We start from the raw sequence: 21,774 nt of genomic DNA on the forward strand, positions 1-21,774 counted from the left end.
AAGAATGTTAAAATGCTTATTTCTGGTTTGTCTTTTACTTGATCCATAAGCAAAACAACTTCAGTAAGCTCACATTTAACTGGCGTAGACTTTTAGTTTCAGGATCCCAGCATTAGTCTTTCCTTGTAGAACTTTGTCTGTTATACCTGCATTTTTATCACTCTTTAATTTAATACTGTTTTTTATCAGTATGCTGCTGCATCCTTGGGATTAATAAAGTATCTATAGGGTGGTCCAGATCTAATTATGCAATTTTCATTACACTATAACTTATTAAGTTTATTACATAGAAAATCACCCAAAAAATCCCGGATCATCGGGTAGTGTGTGAACTGACGACATGAAGAATCATCTTTGCGCCGAACTGGAATCGTCCCCGCATAAATCAAAGTCATCCAAACGATCTGGATCTGCATAATTAGATCTGGACCACCCTGTCTGTCTGTCTGTATCTCCTCAAACACAAACTTTAAACCAATAAGGTGAATCTCAAAACTGACTGACATTAAAGAATCATTTGCTAACTCAGCTATACAACTTTATTAAGTAATTATAATTAAGGCTCCAAGGCTAGGGAACAGGAAGCATGTGAATCCACTAATGTAACAGTAAACAAGATTTATTAAAAAGGCCACTTGAGGACAAAATAACATATGATTCTTGAAAAGCATAACTAGGTAATAAAGACTAACAGATTTCCATTTCTCAAAACAAACACATAAGGAGCTTTATACGTTGTGGATTCTCACCTCTTCCTGTTGCTCACAGGCACAAGACTCCAAATCAGAAACGGCCACAGGAGTAGGAAATACTGCTGAGATGCAGTCTTGAGGGTCAGTAGTGGAACATTCAATGCAAAGAAAAGGCAGGTTGGATGTCGCAGGTAGGGCTGAAGGTAAAGTCAACTTGTCAGTCTTGCCAGGGAGAGCAAAGATGGAGGTAGCCAGAGGGTCTGGCAGAGGCAGTAACTGTGTGAGACATGACTCACTCTGGTAAGTGGAGTCCACGTTCTGAACCAGACTTCAGGGTAGAAGAAACAACACAGAAATTAATAATAAAACAAAAAGAAAAGAAAAAAAACACCTTTGCTCCTCATAGTATACAACAATAAGGTGCTCAAACATGTTTTTTTCATAAAGATGAAAACTAATTATATTTTATTTATATTAGCTCAACACTCTATTTCAGAGAACAGATCCCAGAGTACCCCCCCCCCCACTCCATTACAAAGGTGGTTAATTTGAGCATATTTATAGTTAAAAGCCCTTCTGAAATAATGTTTTAACTAAATGTTTGGATCCACATACAATGTTTTCAGTGTACAATATGGAAAATAAGGCCTAAAGAGGAATCACCTGTTCAAAGGTGTTTTGGGATTCAGTTGCTCTTCACTAGCCAATTTTGTTTATAGAGATATATAAATATACACTTACATAATTCAATTTACTGCCACTTTGTTCAAACTGTATCATTTTAACGGTCAAAATGATTTTTTTTAAAGATCGTAAATTACTGAATATTGTAGTGTGTAACAGTGCATAATGAAATTGTCCTTCTAGGTTTATTAGTGATATTAATGTCTTATGAGAACAGACAGGGTAAGCCAAATTTAGAAACCCTAATGTCTTCTGAACCGCCAATTACTGTATTAAGTTTAGAAATCACGAGCGAACCAGTCTGCTCAAAAGAAAACATTTATATAAACTACCATTCAAATCAAAAGTATCTAGAAAAATGCCATATATATTAAAGGAATATGCCACCAAAAATGATATTTGAAATGTTACTCCCCCCATGCAGTTTGTGGTTGTGGCCAAAAACAAAATTTAAATCTCATGTTTTCACGGATAAATTAAACGCTTAAAGTTCAAATACAATGCTCTACAGTGCCATCCATCCATCCCACTATATCCTAACTACAGGGTCACGGGGGTGTGCTGAAGCCAATCCCAGCCAACATAGGGTGCAAGGCAGGAAACAAACCCCAGACAGGGCACCAGCCCATCACAGGGCACTCACACCCACACACCAAGCACACGCTTGGGACAGTTTAGGATTGCCAATGCACCTAACCTGCATGTCTCTGGACTGTGGGAGGAAACCCACGCCGACACGGGGAGAACATGCAAACTCCAAGCAGGGAGGACCCAGGAAGTGAGCCCAGGTCTTCTAACTGCAAGGCAGCAGCGCCACCCACTGCGCCACCATGCCACCCTCTACAGAGCCAAGCGATATTAAAAAAAGACGGTTGTAGGGAGTGGGAATTCTCATGTAATTTGTGCGGCATAGTCCACACATTCAATATCTGTTTGCATGGTCAAAATGCACAAAATGTGTGCATTTCTTTTTCTTACATTGGATGTAATCAGGGAAGACATCATTCTCACAATGGCTTGTGTTTGAATTAAAGATTGGTTTCTTCACCAGTGACTTTCAATTCAAACACAATGTTATATGATCGTTTTTTACCCCCATTTTCACATTGTTTGAGACTGTATAGTGCTGGTCACCTATAAATCATGTTGAGAGAAAATATTCAATATTTATTTTTTCCACAAAAACATGGGATTCAATTTTTTTCCTGTCCTTCACTACAAGCTACAGGGGGTAAGTAACATTTAAAAAATCTATATTTTGGGTGGAGTTAATGCAGATGCCCTAAAAATGCACACTTCCTTTTATCTAAAAGTTACTGTGCTTCCCTTGAGATTTTCAAATGCAAAATGGTCCAAGTTATCAGATGCTCCACTGTACTCTTTTTCCTTTGCAAAATAAAAACTCTGCTTATTTGAGGAAACATCACACAATGAAAACTACCTCAATCCATGGATACAGTGTGACATCGCCAAACCCAAATGATGATAAAGTCTTACACTATACAAATTGAAGATTTCTTTTTTATGTTTGGCTACACACAAAAAATTGTCTTTTTTTGGTAAGAGTTTTTAGAGGAAAAAAAAACAAAATGGCATCCAAACAAGTAAATCTACAGGATATACATAGGCAAACGGTCAATATGTGAGGAAGATGAACTACCTATTAAAAAGGAAAATGGGTATGGGATTGCACAGTGCTGTACAGTAAAATAAGCAAAGCTAATGCAAATAAATGAAAGGTTCCCTATGCATGAAGCTGTGCAACAGGCACTTGAAGTTTTTTTTTTTGCAGAAGGTGACAAATAAAACCTGGAGAATTCTGTTCTGTTTATTACTCCTTTTCAAAAATGATAGCCCACCTTAAAAGCCTCCAGCCAGAACAAAACAGGTTGTGCTCTCATAGTCAGCAAAACTGACCTTTTATTTTATGAACTTATTGTTGTATTGTTCTAGATTGCCTTTGATCTGTAAGCTAAAAGACTGTACCCTAAGGGAAACGATTGGTGTTTCAAGTGCATCTTAACAACTGTGTCCATTATTTCCTATGTGAAAAAAATTACCCTGCTATGCATTTTTTCCCACTACAACTTTCACTTTTTTGGTCAATATTAGCAAAGGGAACAGAATTCATGTGAAAAATCACTATGATAAAATTAAACTCACACATTTCTTTTAAAAAGAAAAAGAAAATGGTATGCAGATTGAGTATTAAGTCTTGCAAAGTTTACCCAATTCACCCCCTTTAAAACATCCACTGTAATCTCTCTCTGAATTTCAAGTCCCTAAATCCCTAGTCCAATGTAGCCATTATCCTACCTGGTGAAACCACATTTAGCAGGAAGAACTTCTCTTTGCATTTTTGCTCCAAACATTTCAGGAGAGAGACTTGCATAGCTGTTGAGAAATTAAAATTAAAGGACATGGATAGTTAGGAGAAATCAGCAGCATTACAGCAGCAATTGACTTTTTTTGGTGCTTATGTGGTACTTCAAACTCAAACTGGATTGAAATTGTAAACAGGGTAAAAATGAGATGGACCCTCTTAAGAAAGCAACCAAGTGTAAAATTTTAGTTCTCAAGTAACCATCTTTTAACATTCACAATTGTGAAATATGCTGAGTATATTGGGAGAAGGATGCTAAGGAGAGAGCTGCCAGGGAAGAGAAAAAGAGGAAGGCCGAAGAGAAGGTTTATGGATGTGATGAGAGAGGACATGCAGGTGATGGGTGTAACACAACAAGATGACGAGGACAAGACGATATGGAAGAAGATGAGCTGCTGTGGCGACCCCTAATGGGAGCAGCCGAAAGAGGAAGAAGAAGATACAGTAGATTGAGGTTTGTGGGGCATTGTTAAGATCACAAGGAGCAGAATTGAAAACAGCATTCATACTGCACAATATGGGGTCTTTAGGACTTGGCCAAAATAAAAGTAGCACTTCTTAAAAGGTGTACCATTCCAGAAAGCCTCTTTAATCCAACCAGGGACACACAGCAGTGACACCAAAATCCAGAAAGATGTCACATTCATACTATATGAGGGAAGGCAGCTTGGCACATGAAAAGCACAGAAAGGTACTGTATGGTCACGCGAGGATGGAAAGCACAAAACTCTGCAGGAAGCAGAAACAGAAAGTGAAGTCAGTAAACATCCCGATTCAAAGTAACATCCCCAGTTATGCAGCTGACAAGGAATCAGAAGTGGGGATGACTTGCTGAATTACTCTACCCAACATGTAGCATTAAGATAAAGAAAAAGCCACCTGTTAGCATATTCGGCATCATTATTATATATTTTTTTACATAAATAAAGTACAGGCTCCCTTGGTTCCACTGCACCTTTTTGGCCACATGGGAGCCTTGATCCTGACAACAAGGTGGGGTGAGACTAAGGATGAAGTTTGTTGTTACTTAAGATATATCAACATATTTTATTATTACTTATTTTATTTTCTTACTGTGTCTTTTATTTTTCTATTCTTCATTATGTAAAGCACTTTGAGCGACTATTTGTATGAAAATGTGCTATATAAATAAATAAATAAAATATAACATATTAATGTGTCTGTGTGATCTGAAACAAATGACTCCAATTACTTGGTGACTGAAGTTGCATCATACACAGACTAGTGCTTAAATGATGAGAAGAATACAATCAGGCAAAAACCTCAACAATTAATTGCATGAAAGGACTTTTCCTTGTCCCAGCTACCTTAGGCAATGGGGTGGGTGGGTTGTTCCCTCCCCGGTAAGGTTTTAGATGCCAGTTCACATCCTGGCCTGGACTGGGAGTGACTTGTTGCTAGGGCACCGTCTTGTGACCCACCCCCTAACACACAGGGATGCACGATTAATTTGTCTTTGTGTGAAGTCTGCACGTGTCCCCCACATTCACTTTGGCTTACTCAAGGGACTCCAGGTTTATTTTCATATGCTCAGTTACACAAAATGTGCCAGACAGCTGTACACGTGGGTACTGCTCCGTTCCTTTTGCGCAAGGTCCTACCCAATCTCAGAAAACAGACAAATGAAGGCATGCATTGTATGTTCTTGTTAACATTAAATTACCATTAACTTTAAAGGGTGTGTAGTTTTCATGTATACAATAGCAGGGAGGAAATTAATGTCCAAGTAAGCTTTCTTTGTCCTTTTTAAACCATGACAACAGCATTAGGGCGCCAAATGTGGAAGTGACGCAGTTCTGTACAGACAATATGCAAGGATAACAAAATATACTTCTTCCCAGAAAAAACCATAGAATTCACATTTTTGCTAGAGAAACCTCAATATTTAACTTTAACAGATTAGAGAACTACATAATTTTCTTCATCTCTACATGCCAATGTAGTTAGGATGCTTCCAATGTTCAATTAGCCTATTATAGAGTTTACATGTAACAACCCTTTCTGTGCAAATCAATTTGATGCCACTCTTCATGGTTTCTTCTTGTCTTATCTATACTTTCCTACTGCTCGTCTCCCCACCTGCTCTTGGCAAGCCCTGACCCACAACAAGCCAAATTATAGGTGCACACATCTCCTACTACAGTTTTCTTGTTAATTACAAAATAACAGTCAACGATACTGAAAACATTGTGTTATGAACTCCAAACCAAGATTTTGGCACCGTTACATCTCTAATGATCATAAAATACTTGTTTCACGTTTTGACATTTCAATGGCTATTACATCAAAACCTCACATTGTGTTGAAGAATACTGACACAAAAACAATTATTTAGAACTTTTCAGGTTTTCTAATGAAGGCCACAACTCTAAAGGGTTCCATAGTATTATCAGATATTTGTATATATAAGGATAATGAACAAAAAAAAAAAAATTGAAGAAACTAAGGTATTACCCAAAGTAAAACAATTGTACCTCTTTAAAAAAGCAGGATTTATTTTTGAAAACATACCTGTAGTCAGGATCTAGACTAATCACAATGGAGGATTCAGCTGGGGAAGATCTTAGTGGTCGACTACTCCAGGCAGCTATGATCCTGGCCAATGCGCTGCGCAAAGGGAGAACTGGACTCTGATGGGAATGGGCCCTTGGAGCAAATGCTCTGGTCCTCTCCTCAAAACGAGGGAAGGAGTGTTTTTGTAGAGCCAGTTGTTGGCTCCCCACACACCGCTGCCTAGTCCAAATACGATAACATGCAGGAGAAAACAGAGCTAGAATGGTATGTAGTCCAAATCTGGAGAATGGTGAATTACTTGTCCACTGAGTTCTTGTAGGTATAACACAGCTGAGTTTCTCCTTTTCCACTTCACTGCTTTCTACGTATGTAAACGAAACTGGAGAGAGTGTTCTCTTTGATGCAGGAACATCTCCAGAGCAGAAGACTGCATTAATGTCAGGGATAAGAACAGAAATGGTCCACTCTGAAGATGATGATAGGGAAGGCGACCGGGATGTCCCATCTTTAAGCATCAAGGACTTTTCCTGCAGAGGGACAGCTTCAAAGGACAACAACGAGGACAAACATTCTACCTTGAAATGCAATGAAAAGGGGAAAACAGGAGTTGTGAAGGCCCCTGCAGGCTTCCAAAGACCAGGCTTAGACAAGGACATCTGTGAGAAGTCAGACGTGTTGCTAACTAGAGAATGCCTCATCTTGAGGCTTCGAGAACTTCTACGTAAAAAAGGGGTCACCTGACAAAATTGATTGTCCCAGTATTGTTGTAACTCCTTGCTTGAGCAAGGCAATAGATCAGCTGCTCTGCAGTTAAGGCTTCTGACGCCCTTGTAAGGAGCAGCCTTTGATGACCATCTACAGAGCCTAGCAACATGTTTAGGGCCATCTACAGGGACTAGACTGCTAGCTACCTTGGACAGTCTCATTAGCAGGGGCTCCTTAAGAGTTCTACACCTCTGTTTACTGAACACAGTTAGACAGGTCAGTTGTGAGATGGATCCTGTGTTCTGGAAAGAAGAAACAGTCTGCTCTAATGACATTGATGGTTTTGCATTAAAAACAGTCCTTGCCTTGAAAGTGCTTTTTGTTTTGCTTGGATATAATTGAGGCAGGTTTTCAAAAGGACCCCTTGTAAAGCCTGCAGTTTTCACATTGTTCAGCCTCTGAAGATCTTTTAATGGATCTACAGCTTGCATTCCAGCCTTGCACCTTCTTTTTGGTTGCACTCTGAGCTCCACAGGACACTTTTTCCTTATTTGGCCCCGGGTTTGTTTATGTTTAACATCCCCAGTGGATGGTGGCAGCAGTTTGGGGTGCTTCAATGGGGAGAAAAACCGTGCATTCTGTAAAGGGTCAAAAACTGATGGACAGTACTTTGGCATTGAACCACAGTCCATTTTACATGGCAGTTTCAAATGTGTATCTGGGAATGTTTGTGGCAAAGCAGTACCTGATTCACATAAAGTTGCTTCAGCCAATCTTGGATCATCAGAAAGGTTGTGGCCCGATGCAGGTGTTTCAGACACAGACTCTAAAAACGCAGCAGACCTTTCTAAACATCCTGAATGCTGCTGCACACTTTCCCTGGAAGGCACAACAGAATTAGAGCTAGAGGCATCATCCGGAACTGCTTGACATATACCATCAGAAAACACTAAATCCTGAACCAGCTCAGCTCCTCTTAAAGCTGCCTCTCTTTCACTACAGGAGACAGAACACACTTCTGAGGATTGGTGGTTTTCCTCAACAACAGTGTGCTTTTCCACTTCTTCCACACCCATCTTTAAGTGCTCAAAAGCCACCCCAGAGACTGTTAACTGTTCCATGCTGCAGTTGACACTTCCAACATAACCTTTGTCACCAAGCACTATATCCATCTTATCTTCAGTGGAGGCAGAGCTCTTTTCCATAGTTGGAGACAAAATAATGGGCTCTTCTAATGAACAAGCATTTTGAACAGGCATAACCAGCCTATCACACTCTGAATCCGCAAACGTTTGACAAATCTCTTCTTCAGAATTGACACTCCCATCTGGATGTTCATGCTGAAAAGGTAACTTGTGTTCTAAAATGGATTCCACCTTTCTAGAAGTGTCACTGCTATGTTCAAACAGGGAGGCCGTATCAAAAGATGGTAGCAATTCTTGATCCATCTCCTGTGAATACTGCAAATCTTGCGAAGGATCACAATCAAGGGTGAACTGGTCCACCTCCTCTTTAACAGACGTGTCCTGGTGTGGGGTCTCTTTGCAGAAGGACAGCAGCTCTTTGTACAGCTCCCCATCCTCTGATATTACGACACACACGTCTTCATTCATCTCATTCTGGATAAGAACCTCCAGCATCTCTTGCTCTTCCATTTCAGCACTACCCAAATTGTCAACTGCAAGCCCATCACTGCTTTCATCAGAGAACTCACTCTCACATGTGAAGCATGTTTCCATCTCTGTAGGTTGTTGAAAAGGAGTCCCATCTGCTTGGCAAGATAGCTGTGTACTGTTCAATAGGTTCCCTTCCTCAAGATACACAACCTCCTGACAGCTTTCCAGTGGTACTTCACACATTTCTTCAAATATAACCTCTTCACTAAGAAGTGACGGCCCAGGTAAGGCCAAATCTGTGCTTTCCTCTTGGAGCTTTGAAAGATTATCCGCTGCACATGAAAATGTTGTCATTTCCTCCTCGTCCATCTGGCGAGAAGATTCAAAAGTACTTGCACTGCAGACCATACTATGCTCACCAGAAGGCAGAGCGGGCTCCAGAGGTCTGCCATGCTGATCTGACTGAAGAGGACAAAATGTACCTGACAAGCCCACTGGAACACTTGTATCCGAAGGCACCCTAATATTTAAATTGCATTGTAAACAGTAAGTATGGTCAAGGCGCAAGCTCTCAGCATCTTTCAAATCAAGCCTTTCTGAAGAGCTTTCTACCTCCTGTGCTGTGCTACCATCAGAACTCAGAGGTGCACTTAAGTCCAACCTTTCAGTCTCTGCAGCCAAATTGGAATTGAAGGGCAGATTAGAAGACCCTGGAACCTCACCACATAAAATGCCTGCATGCTGAATCAAAGGAAAAGAGAAATCTTGATCCTGGTGGACTTGATTACTGTGAAGACATACTTGTCCCGAAAGATCACTGTTGTCAGAGTCTACAGCGTCTTTTACCACAGCTGAACAGCTATCATCAGCTGATGTTTGTCCATAGGTGCTACTTAAGGTATCAGCTTGAAAGGACTTCACATCCGGAGAAGGTTCAATGATCGTGGGATGCAAACTATCAGTGCTCAACTGTACCGCTGCCTCTCCAGGGCATAAGGATACACAGCAATTGACCAGATCACTCGACATCTCATTACCCGTTTTGGGTGCATCTGTGGGGTCTGTAATGGTTTTTATTTCCTCCAATATTTCATTACTTGAGAATGACTGTGTACTTTCATTTTTAACAGTCAGATTTTCAGGAGTTTGACTGGTGCCATCATTTGCAAAGTTGGAACTACAAGGCCCGCAAATTAAAGTGTTGGAGCAACTTGAAACAGCCTTACAGGAACAGTTTTTAACACTGTCATTTGAAGGAACGGATACACTTTTTAGTTCCAAGTCTACAGGTGCTTCCAGGCCTTTCTCTTCAATGAGGCTAAACTGTGTGTTATTTACATCCAAAACAGATTCCAGTTGTGACAGCTGTGGCTCCATTCCTATATCTATAAACAAAAAAAAAGGTGTTATGTGTGAAATTTAAACTGGACTTAATACTCCAATGACCAGTTTTAACCTTGACTATAAACAGAAAGTTCAATGCTTTATTAACAGTTATGCCTGTATTCATCTTAAAGAAACATGGTCTTCCTGGGAAGGAAGTTGAAACGCAGTGTAAAATAAAAGTTTGTTCTATTGGCTCATTTGAAATAAATTTGAGTTGAAATAATAAAGTTTCAGCAACAATGACACCACAAAGTCAAATATAAAAAGTAAGGTTGTGAAGTGAACAAAGGAGTTAAATCTGATGGCTGAAGCTATGATGTTTATCTGTTGTCCCATTAAATTACAACAACACTATTATTTTTTTCCTTAATACAAAACTCAATGTTAAGAGATAGCCAGCAAACCAGCATATTTTTTAACCAAGTACAAAAAAATGTTGAGCCATACCTGTGATGCTGTCCCTGAGACACATTTTTTCTACATCTTTACTTGTCATGTGCTGTTTTGCTTCAGAATTTTCCTGAAAACAGAATTTCAGAAAATTGAGCTCTCTCACAAGGCAAAACGCCCAGGACCAACTTATCCCCTCTACAAAAGCTGAGGCCTCAAAGACAAAGGTATAAAATAGAAGGCAGAAAAGAGAAAAACAAAGTGCTTTCAGCTTTCTCAAGATCACAAGAAGGGCTACAGGGCAGCTCCTATTCCCGACTTCCTACTGTAGCACTTTACTGGAATAAATATGGTAAGCATTTGAGCAAAAAGAAGAAATTCACCTCAGACTCCTACAAACACACTACACAGTCAAATCTGAATGAGGCAGAATGTCTAAGTTATGGAGCGGCCCAGTGTGGCAGCTTGCTTGCAACGTGTGTAACTAACAAGAGAGAAAATCTAGCCTGAAGTCAAAATATTTTCCAACCCAAGTGTTAAAAATATAAATAAATAAAATTTAAAAATCCAATTGACATAGTGGAAAAATGTCATAGCCATTTATCCACAAACACTGTTTTGAGATGCAAGCCATTGAACCAGTGCAGCACACACATCTGGCATGAGAAAATAAATGGATAATGCTCCTAATATTGATAAGCTGGCTATTATAAATATGGTTATAATCATGAATTATGAAAAATCCAAAGGAAGCTTGGTGTGCTGCTAAACACCTGGCAGTTGTCACACACGTGTGCATAGGAGGCAGCTGAAGGGCTTAGAGATGACTGATAATACATCTGCCCCCTTTTGGATCGGGGTTACACTGATGCTCTTTCGAAGTTCCCTGCAGGCCTTTCCCGGGAAATCCCACCAGGAGCCACCACCTTGACTCAGGACACATCATTTCCGGTCCCGGTCCCGAAGACGACATCAGTTCCCCCCAAACGTCCTATAAAGCCTCACACCTTTTCCCTGGGAGGCAGTTCTGTTTAGGACTCTGTCGTGTAAACTTGACTCTATCATGAATCGTTTGCTTTTGCAGCCAGGATACCGAATTAAACGGGTGGCTGCTCCAACCCTTGCCATGTCTCTTGTCTCTTCTTCTCACACAGTATATACAATGCCTTTATATTTTGTGTACATAGAACATTAAAGAAACAGTTAAATGGCAGATCCAAAAAATACACCTTTATGCGGAGTGTCCCAAGTAGGTTTTCTGCAATCACAAAAGAAACTAAATTCAATACCCACAACAACGGCGCCACCGTCCAATCTTTGAATCAATAGTGTCAATTCTTACTCAAAAAAGAACCTTAAATTTGAATCAAAGTTGGCAGGATGTAACACACCCCATTACTAATTCAGCTATAAATGCAACCTGAGGGATTTTTTTTACATATGAGCAGAGGCTTTTTCAGTAAAGTGGATGATTTGATAAATAAAGAAATCTGGAAATCTCAGGACGGTACAATAAAATAGCTCAGTTTTTAGTGTAGCCTCACAGTGGTGCGTGTAAACAGGCTGATGATGTCTTTAAGCACAAAATTACACACTGCTTTGCCCCTTCTTTGTTGTCCTATTGCTAGTCTACTTTCACAAAAGCCCAAAGCACTTTACAGATACAAAACTTTAGTGCAGTGGCTAACAAATAGGGGTGTGCGCCACATTACATGGTGAGCCAGTAGGGTGAAATGAACCAACAACCGTAACGGCCCTCAGTATAGCCACCAGTAAGGATGTCACAAGAACCTACTGCATACGTCAGCACCAGGTCAATACCAAAATCCTAAAAACATAATGGTGCAGGCATTATTACATAATTGGTAGTACAAAGTAAATGTCAGTACTGCACTCATGCACAACTGCAATATGTGTGAGAAACACTGGAGTAAAAACTACGTATGAAAATAGCTCACAGCGGGGAGACGCATCAACACGTCAAAAAGAATGACACCAGGAGTCATGTCTGGAAATGCTTTATGTTTGAGATAATTGTTGATTATTTAAAAAACAAAAAAAAAAGCCAAAAAACGCAGACACACAAGCCGACGTTATCATCACTTTTCTGATCGTGAAATGATAGGACCAATCAGATGCATGCTGTAATTGCTCACTTTGTAGTGTCACAAATGTGTAAGACGAAACAAAGATAAATTCAATACAGCGTCCTATAGACACGATAATTATTTATACAGGAACAGCCTTTGCCTCCATTCTCTGATTGCATTACGTACGTCTACAGATGGCCGTCTATCCATTTTCCTACAAATTTATACAATTCAGAGTCATGGTGGAACCTTGCAAACTCCCACAACTGCGTACACAACATTGTGTGATGTGGGAGGAAACTGCACACTACAGTTTAAGTAAAACTCAAAGCAAGTTTTAAATGAAGTGGCTACTTGGCTGGTGTACACCAGCAATAAAAGGAGCTGCTCCATGTGTTAATACCAGAATACAGTAAAATTTATTTAGTGCTTCCAAGTAGAAAGCTCCACAATTAAGCCAGTTAGAAGGATGAGCAAATAAACATATTTTATTGGGAAATATGAATATGCAAATGCTCAAGTTGTATCAGTTGTTTGGTTTTTGAAGGCAATCCAATGCTCCCAAGTGAAATCCCTCAAATGTGACAAATGTAGTGAAACCACACATTGTACACCTCAAGTCCACTTAGTAGTCCAATTCTGGATTTGTACACAGGCTAAGCAATAACAAAGTTTGATCACCAATGTAAGACACCTTGAAAATGGCACAACAGACGCCGTTAATCAAGAGTTCTGAAATAATAAGCTTGACTTCACACAGAAAACATTCAAGTTTAGACAAATGCAAAAAAAACAGCACTAGGATTTTGTGATCTTTGAAAACTGAATCAATTTCACTCATCCATTGCTCCTTGGGAAGTTGCCTAACTAGCTAATGATGAAAATATAAATGTTACACTAGAAACCTAACAGAGGAATTCTCTGACAAAAGATGTTAAAAAAAACATCCTAAAGAGTTTGTTTAAATGAATATCCTGAATCATCTTGGAATTCACTGTATCAACAGTACAGAATTATTTTAAGCTGTATTTTTAGCTATTTGATAGAAAATGTCAAGAGGATAAAAGTACAACGCGCACATAAATCAGGGAGTCCATTATGATATGTATGGACCCCCTAGTCACACTAGGGAAATCCCCGCATTTATTACACATTAAAATTCAACCCAGCCTAGTAATCTGATATTTATGAATGACAATACTCCTTTATTTAAATGATAGTTGGGTTGCTATTTGATGGATTATACCACTATTTTAAAGCTGCTGTTACTATCAGTATTTATATATTTTATAATCTATTAAAGAACGTGTGCAATATTGTTCACTTGACTAAAAGATGTACTTTAAATAAACAGACATTGAATGAGATTTCTGTTTATGCCGATTTATCAAATGGGTATCGAGTATCATGAAATTTAACTGGAATTGAATGCAAAAATTCTGGTATCATGACACCCTGAGTCACCACCCATTACAGGTAGTTTGCTTCTGCACCAGTTATTCAAGAGCACTCTGAACATTGGTATGGCACCATCACGTTTTTTACACATACTGATCGACAGTTTGGTGGCCTGTCTGCCTGCCTGCCTAGACTGGAAGTGAAGCTTTTCTTTTAGATCTCAAGGAGATGAATTCCTGCCAAAATTAAACGATGCTCATGCCTTTAAAGACAGTGTTAAAAATGAGCCATTCCTCCAACTGTCGAAAACCATGTGGAATCTAAACAACTGATACTCTTATAGTTCCTGCTCATTTTATCACAACAGGTAAATTTACACTTGCTTTAACTCTTCTGACTTTTCAGATAGGCGAGGCTCCTGTCCATAGTGATACCCACATATGGCTGGGTGTTTTTCAAGGCCAACTTGGTACTGCATTATAGGAGATGACAAAGCAATGTTCTACTTAACTGGAAAAAGTGCCCAATGGGGCTGAAAAAGATAACCATGTAACCCCAAAAAGCACAAGCTGTAGGACCCGTCACCCACAATTTACTTGCATTCACGCTTCAAAATCAGCAAAACATCAAGAAAAGCAAAACTGTAAACAGAAGGAGTCAAAGAAAGGAGAAGAGAGAAGACATAAATGTTTAGCTGCAGACTGCTGGCCACTACAATCAGTCACGTTTTCTAAACACAAACTTGAAACGCAAGTCCTAAAGACTGCAGTTATTAAACAGACCAGTTTGGTACAATTAAATGTAAGAACATAAATATGATGACAAATTATTTTGAATATCTGAATACAAGGTATCTGTGTCACCATTTATAGAGAAGCAGACTTTTTCACATTCCTTTAACATATTATAAGGCCACATTAATAATTACAAACAGTTTAATGATCGGCTATAAGCCAATAACCTGCTGCAATATACCTGGGCAAAAGAAAAAACAATTATCTGGTTATGTTTTATGGGCTTAACACAGGAAATATTTAAAGTATCAAACAGAAATTGAAAATTCAAAAGGCAACCCGCTAAATAAAGTTATTTGCAAACCTCACTGTCAATAAGCAGGGAAAAAAGCCAAAATACACTAGCTGTCTATTTGTTAAAGAGAGACGAGACTAGACCCCACCGGTTCAGTTGTCTGTTCAGCCAGATGGCACGGCGTAGTCGGGCTCTCAGAATCCCCATTCCCATATTCCAGGTTTGACCTGATGCTGCTGCCTCGGCTACTTGCCTCCATGTCATCGGGCAGCAACAAAGAGGTAGGACTGCGTTCGCCTTTCCAGTTCAGATCCACATGCATGATCTCCAGCGCCGTCTCTTCCGCCACATTACAAAAAGGTTCAGTCAAGGAGGCTGGCTGCTGACAAAATGTGACTGCGGCTGTCACAGCCGACTGGGGTGACAATGTGCAGGTCTCAACTGAAAAACTGCTGTCCTGAGGAAGACCTTCTGACTTTTCCAAATAATCAGGTTCAAGGTTGCTGGGACTAAGCACCGATTTATCCGGCAGCAAGGAGACCGTCCCACCTTCTAGGTCAGGGTAGATGCTACAACCAATATTAGAGACAGCAGGTGTGGACATGAATGTTAATGGCTGACCAGCTGCAAGTTCCCCACTCCTGCTTTGCAGCCTCATGACTCACATGCGGCCCTGTACAAAAAAATAAATAGGAGTGTTATTATTTGACATTAAACCCTTCATTCCTTCAGAGGCTGCCCCCCTCACCATTGGGGGGTGGGGTGGGGGTAATGGCAATAGCTTAACAACCAGCAGAGGTATTAGAAGTACCAACCTAATCTACAGTAAAGAGGGAGAGATGGAAGCACAGGCTCTTATCGTGCCCTGAAGGAGAGTACCATTATTAATTTTACAATGGGGGAGGCTAATTAAATAGGCATTGGGACAATTTCCATAAAGAATATATATATATATATATATATATATATATATATATATATATATATATATATATATATATATATATATATATATATATATTATGTGACTGTCATTAAAAAGCAACAACATATGTAGGGTTGGTCATCACTTTGCTGCCACAACAGGCTCCAACACAACATGCCAAAGCACTGGAAACAGCAGAAACACAAAAAAAAGGGAATGGCACAAAAAACAATCTCTGCCATACAGCATTCGAGTGCCAGCTTCGATTCTGCACATTTTTCTTGCGTGTTTTCTCTAGTTTCTGCGCACAACTTGATTACAAAAGACTATCTGCTTTTTTGTTATTTTGTTTTTTTCAAAGCCCCTTTATGTATGTTTGCTGCTGGTGGCAGTCATGGGGTCCTTTGTTAAAGTTGTATGAAGAAACTGTAATGCACTTTTTAACGCTTATAATGCTGGCTCGTAATTATGGAAAGTCGGTCACTGCAAAAGGCGCTATAAAGACCGATTGATAAGCCTAACTATTTCCTGGTTGACATGAACACAATCTACACTTAAAAAGTGCCTTTTTTTTCCTTTTCGAATTATAAATTAATGAACAGTGTGTTTATATTTACTCGTTGCGAGAAATGAAAACGGAGATGCTAACAAGCTTGAGTGCAGATAGATTTTGAAAGAGACGATTTATAATTTGTCCGTTTAAATAACGCAAGTATCAGTTACACTGACCACTTGAAGTATGACGATCGTGAAATTACAAAGAGAGAAAAGAATTACAAATTGTTTCAGAAACGCCGGTAAAATCCTCACGCCCCGAGCTTCCTTAACGAGGCAACTCCACGTTTCACCGACGTGAAACGCAAATTTCCCCCAAAAAACTCTTATCGGGGTGTTGGGGATCGCGGACAGAAAGAGCGACGCGCGGCGTTTCTTCTCGTCTCCTCTCTCTCCCGTCTAATCGGTGCGCTCCGAGCCACCGTGGGCTCTTCAAAACTCGGCACGCTCTAGCCCGCGCGGGGCTCGGACGGCTCCCGTAACGGAACGGGCCCGCTCGCTCTGGCCCCTCCCGTTCTTCCCTCGCTCACTCATCCCCCTCCCCCGCCCCGCGTTCGCCGCCCGCTCATCCCGCTTACCTCACGTACGCGCCGCTGCAGTCTGCTTCGCTCCAGTCTGCCTGAGCCGGGTGCCGACTGGCTGTGCTCTCTACTCTCCTACAATCCGCGATCCATCCTCTCATCATCAGAACCCTGACACTCCGGGTCGTTAGAGCCCCCGCTTCCGGTACTGCGCTCACTACTACCGCCACGCGGACGCGGCCCGCGCGCTCATTGGCCAGTCCGTCTCATAGGGGCGGGAAGACTCGGGGACGGAGAGCCCGCCTCCTATGACAGGCACGTGACCTGTCCAGCTGACTTGCAAAGTCTTTTGCTGAAGAACCGTTGAGAGTGGTGGCATCGGCAGACCTGGGCGGGGCAGGTGGCACCTGCTAATGATGGAGAGAGGGTATCAAACTGAAGGAGTCTTATTTCAACATATAGATGAACACACACAGGATGCTGCGGGCTGGTCTCTGCAGAACCAGATGGCATGCCAAGCAAGAGTAATCACCTCCAGAAGAGCAGATGTCCTTGCCTGGACCGGACATATGATTTGTGGAGCGTCACTGTTGGGAGAGATTGGACCAGCGCACAGGCCATATGTCAACATGAGTGACATGCCATACTTGGGGTTGGCTGGCTGGTTCCCATTTTTAATGTGAGGTGTTCCAGTTGGCAATACATAACATCTGGTCTAAGACAGGACTGGGGAACAGGAAATAAAGCAATTATGTGTGACACAGAGGTTATGGCAAAAAGTCAAACTCTGAGATCATGGGACCAAATTCTGCTACAGCCATTGTATGACCATGACCAAGTCACTTCAGTTTTCAACAAAAGAATTGTAAGCAATTGTATCTTAAATGTTCAAACTCACCATGGATAAAGGAACCTGACACGTAAGTAGGTGCATATTTATTCAGGCAAAAAAATCAGTTAAATAGGTAACAACATTCTGAATCCCTATTAGTAAAATTCACAGTCAGGCAAACTGGAGCCCATCCCGGCAACATTTGTCACACGGCAGATAATAACCCTGGCCAGGTCCAGTTCATTACAGAAGCCACTCACACTGGAACTGCCAGTTAACCTAACCTGGACGTCATTGGTGATGTGAGAAGAGACCGGGACAGAGGGCCCTTGGACAACAGTCTGACAGGACATCAGATCTGTGAGGTAGCAAAGGTAACCCACTGTGCAATCTACTTGAAAGAATATTGCAGTTATTAAAGCAGTGTTTTAGCTTTATTAGTTTTAGTTGCTAAATAGACAACACATTTTTGCCTGCCCTTTGCTGGCAATAAATACTCATTTTTTTCTTTTTTGTATTGTAGCTGCATGGCATTAGGTAAAGAGTGAGGAACTTGCAGAGGGGCTGTGCTCTCAAAGGGACCGGGATGGCTTTTGCTCTAAAAGGACCGTTTAGCTGTGTGCCTTAGCATGGCTCCAGGGCCACACCAAAAGGCGAATGAATCTGTCAGCACAGAGCTGTCCGCCCATCTCCCTTTTGTAATGACTACCAGCACCTTCACTTTTTACCTTAGACTTGCATTATGCCAGTCCACTTACACTGTGCCTCCTAGACACCACAGCTTGCTTAATTAATTAATCATCTGTGATTTATGCCACACAGAAGCCCTTTTTCTTATGTTTATAGCACCTGCAGCAAGGTGCCTAAGAATTTTCTTTATCACGTTTTAAGTAAATCAAAATTAGGTCCCAGTGTTCTTTGTGATTTACTCTCATAAAGTTACTATATGAGAACAAGTCTTCTGAGGCACACAAGTTTTAACATGACATTCTGACTGCTAAATCCGTGCACAGATCCCGATATTCAGGCTGAAGCAGACTGCATGAACAGACCTACAGCCAGGTAGGAAATTAAGGTCCATGTTTAAGGGGTTTCCCCCCTGTTCCAGTGTCAGTGGGGGCAGGGGATGGGGTGTCACTTTACACAATTGGAGCGTAACTCTGGGAAGCTTCTAAAATGTAAAGAGACGTGTTGCTATGCATAAAACATATTTAAAACAAAAGAGAAAAATTAGGTGGCCATGAAATATTTTTTTTGCAAAGTGGGCACATCCTCCATAGCTCTAGCAAAGATAGCTGCATCCCTGCAGAATTTCCACTTTTTTCCATAACCAGTATTTAACACTGCGCTTCATGAGTATGACCAGCAGGTGGCACAACATCATTGAGTGAGTTCTTGTTTTGGGAGACTCAGACTTGAGTCTTGGAACTTTCTGGAACATTTTACTAGATGTGAAAGTGGGACTACTTCAATTTCATTGCACTGCATATCTGTTATTCTGAAACTGAGCCACAGATTACAATAAACCAGGGCCTATAATCAACCAATCTCCAGCAACTGATACATGGTCTCTATCACTATGAGGAGATTACAGTTTAGGGAACATTCAAGCAAAAAGAGGCCACAATGCCCCCAAGTGAGAAAACCTATGTAAAAATACCTGCCGTTGTTTGGGCCACCCTCTGTTCAAAGACCCCCACAACTTTAGGAGGAAGTCAATGGTAACAATTTTTGAACAAAGAAAACTTTGTCCTGGTAAGGACAGGAAAGCCATTTACGTTGGTCAGACTAATGAAGGGTGCCCTTCAAGATCAGGAAGACCCCAATGCAAACTGTTCAGAATCCCCAGGTGAGGACTGGAGCCTCATATTATAAAGTTCATATGAATCCAATGGATACCTGGATGAAGAAACACCATGTCCAGCCTAGGCTGGCAAAGACGGGCTGTTATCACTGCTCGTCCATCTGTTTAGCATCACATCTCTGTTCAGTTTGATTCATTAGTGTAAGCACCTGCCAAGTCTGCAAGCAACTTTGAGGTGGTGATTGATGACCACTTTACTGACAATGTGGCTATGGTCTCAAGGTCATGTAGATTCTGTCTATACAACACCTGCAAGATCTGACATGAGTATGCAGCACCACTCTTGGTTCAGGCTTTGGTCTCGTCACGTCTGGACTACAGCAACACTCTGCTAGCAGGAGTACTGGTGTGTGTCACCAAGCCATTTCAGATGATTCAAAATTCAACAGTATGTCTGGTGTCCAAGCGCCCAAGGCTGACACATGTCACTCCTCTTTTTGATTCACCACATTCTAAGATCCTGTGCTCCCTTCTTACTCCAAGACCTTCCATGCACTGTAGAAGAGATTCGAACTCCCAAACATGAAGCCTCCGACTGACCTAACTGAGTTGATCCCTTTGATCCTCCACCATTAACCCACTTTTACAGAACATTTTTGCAAATTTTGCTTTATTTTAATTGCAAAACACTTCAGATCCTATGACCATTTTATGAAAGTAAGATGCGCTGAGATATGTATACTGAATGAGTTGTATTCAAGTGATACTCAGGGGGACATTCAAAATACAACTGAGTGTAATAGGTTTTCATATAAATCTGAATACTTTAACAATTTTACAAAGATCTGTCACTTTATTATTTGTTCAAATGTGCATATTATTCAATATTTGTATTACATTTCCTCATGTAACAAATGTTACTATGTATGGTTCATGAATTCATCAGTTAGCAGTTATGATGGAGAGAAGGAAGGTTGATATATTGTGCGTGCAAGAGAGTAAATGGAAGGGGAGCTAGACCAGGTGGATCGGAGGTGGATTCAAATGTTCTATCATGATGTGGATAGAAGGAGAAATGGAGTAGAGGTTACGTACAAGAGTGGAAGAAGATGCACACAGGTAGATTATATCCTATGCAGAAGAGTCAGTCTAAAGGAGATTGAAGACTGCAAAGTGGTGTCAGGGAAAAGTGTAGTTAAGCAGCATAGGATGGTGGTCTGTAGGATGACTTTGGAGATCAAGAAGAAGAAGAGAGTGAGGGCAGAGTCAAGGATCAAATGGTGGAAGTTGAAAAAGGAAGACTGCAAGGTTGAGTTTAGGTAGAAGGTGAGACAGGCACTGGGTGCTAGTGAAGAATTACCAAAAACAGTTGGTAAACTACAGCAGATGTAGTAAGGGTGACAGCAAGAAGGGTGCTTGGCGTGACATCTGGACAGAGAAAGTAGGAAAAGGAAACCTGGTGGTGGAATATACAGAGAGTATACAGAGGAAGAGGATGGCAAAGAAGAAGTGGGATAGTCAGAGAGATGCAGAAAGTTGACAAGAGTACAAGGGGATAAGGCACAAGGTGAAGAGAGAGGTGCCGAAGGCTAAAAAAAGGCATATGATGAGTTGTATGAGAAGTTCAACACTAAGGAGGGGGAAAAGGACCGGTGGGCTAGACAGAGGGACCGAGCTGGGAAAGATGTACAGCAGATTAGGTTAATAAAGGATATAGATGGAAACATACTCACAAATGAGGAGAGTGTGTTGGGCAGATGGAAAGAGTACTTTGAGAGGCTGATTAATGAAGAGAATGAGAAAGAGAAGAGGTTGGATGATATGGAGATAGTGAATCAGGAAGTGCAACAGATTAGCGAGGAGGAAGTAAGGAGAGCTATGAAGCAGATGAAGAATGGAAAAGCCGTTGGTCCAGATGACATACCTGTGGAAGCATGGAGGTGTTTAGGAGAGATGGCAGTGGAGTTTTTAACCAAATTGTTTAATGGAATATTGGAAAGTGAGAAGATCCCTCACTGGTGCCGATATTTAAGAATAAGGGGGATGTGCAGGACTGTAGTAACTACAGGGGGATAAAATTGATGAGCCACAGCATGAAGTTATGGGAAAGAGTGGTGGAAGCTAGATTACGAAGGGAGGTGATAATTAGTGAGCAGCAGTATGGATTCATACCAAGAAAGAGCACCACAGATGCAATGTTTGCTCTGAGGGTGTTGATGAAGAAGTATA

General features: G+C 40.9%; 1 protein-coding gene across 3 annotated transcripts in view; it reads right to left on the reverse strand.

Annotated features, from left to right (window-relative positions):
• Nucleotides 1–17,117, reverse strand: part of wu:fi75a02 — a 21,776-nt gene extending 4,659 nt beyond the window's left edge. Inside the window, exons 1-6 of one of the 3 annotated variants that reach the window (XM_039771674.1) lie at nt 16,967–17,117; nt 15,162–15,581; nt 10,449–10,521; nt 6,292–10,000; nt 3,693–3,770; nt 750–1,020 (exon numbers count right to left, since the gene is read on the reverse strand). In XM_039771674.1, coding sequence (XP_039627608.1) covers nt 750–1,020; nt 3,693–3,770; nt 6,292–10,000; nt 10,449–10,521; nt 15,162–15,566 — 4,536 coding nt within the window. In that variant the 5' untranslated portion in view covers nt 15,567–15,581; nt 16,967–17,117. Of the gene's footprint in view, nt 1–749; nt 1,021–3,692; nt 3,771–6,291; nt 10,001–10,448; nt 10,522–15,056; nt 15,582–16,966 lie in introns of those variants that run through there. The other 2 variants (XM_039771673.1, XM_039771675.1) reach the window with 2 other exon arrangements.
• Nucleotides 17,118–21,774: the final 4,657 nt, after the last annotated feature.

This window comes from Polypterus senegalus, chromosome 12 (genome assembly GCF_016835505.1).
Source record: "Polypterus senegalus isolate Bchr_013 chromosome 12, ASM1683550v1, whole genome shotgun sequence".
Lineage (NCBI taxonomy): Eukaryota > Metazoa > Chordata > Cladistia > Polypteriformes > Polypteridae > Polypterus > Polypterus senegalus.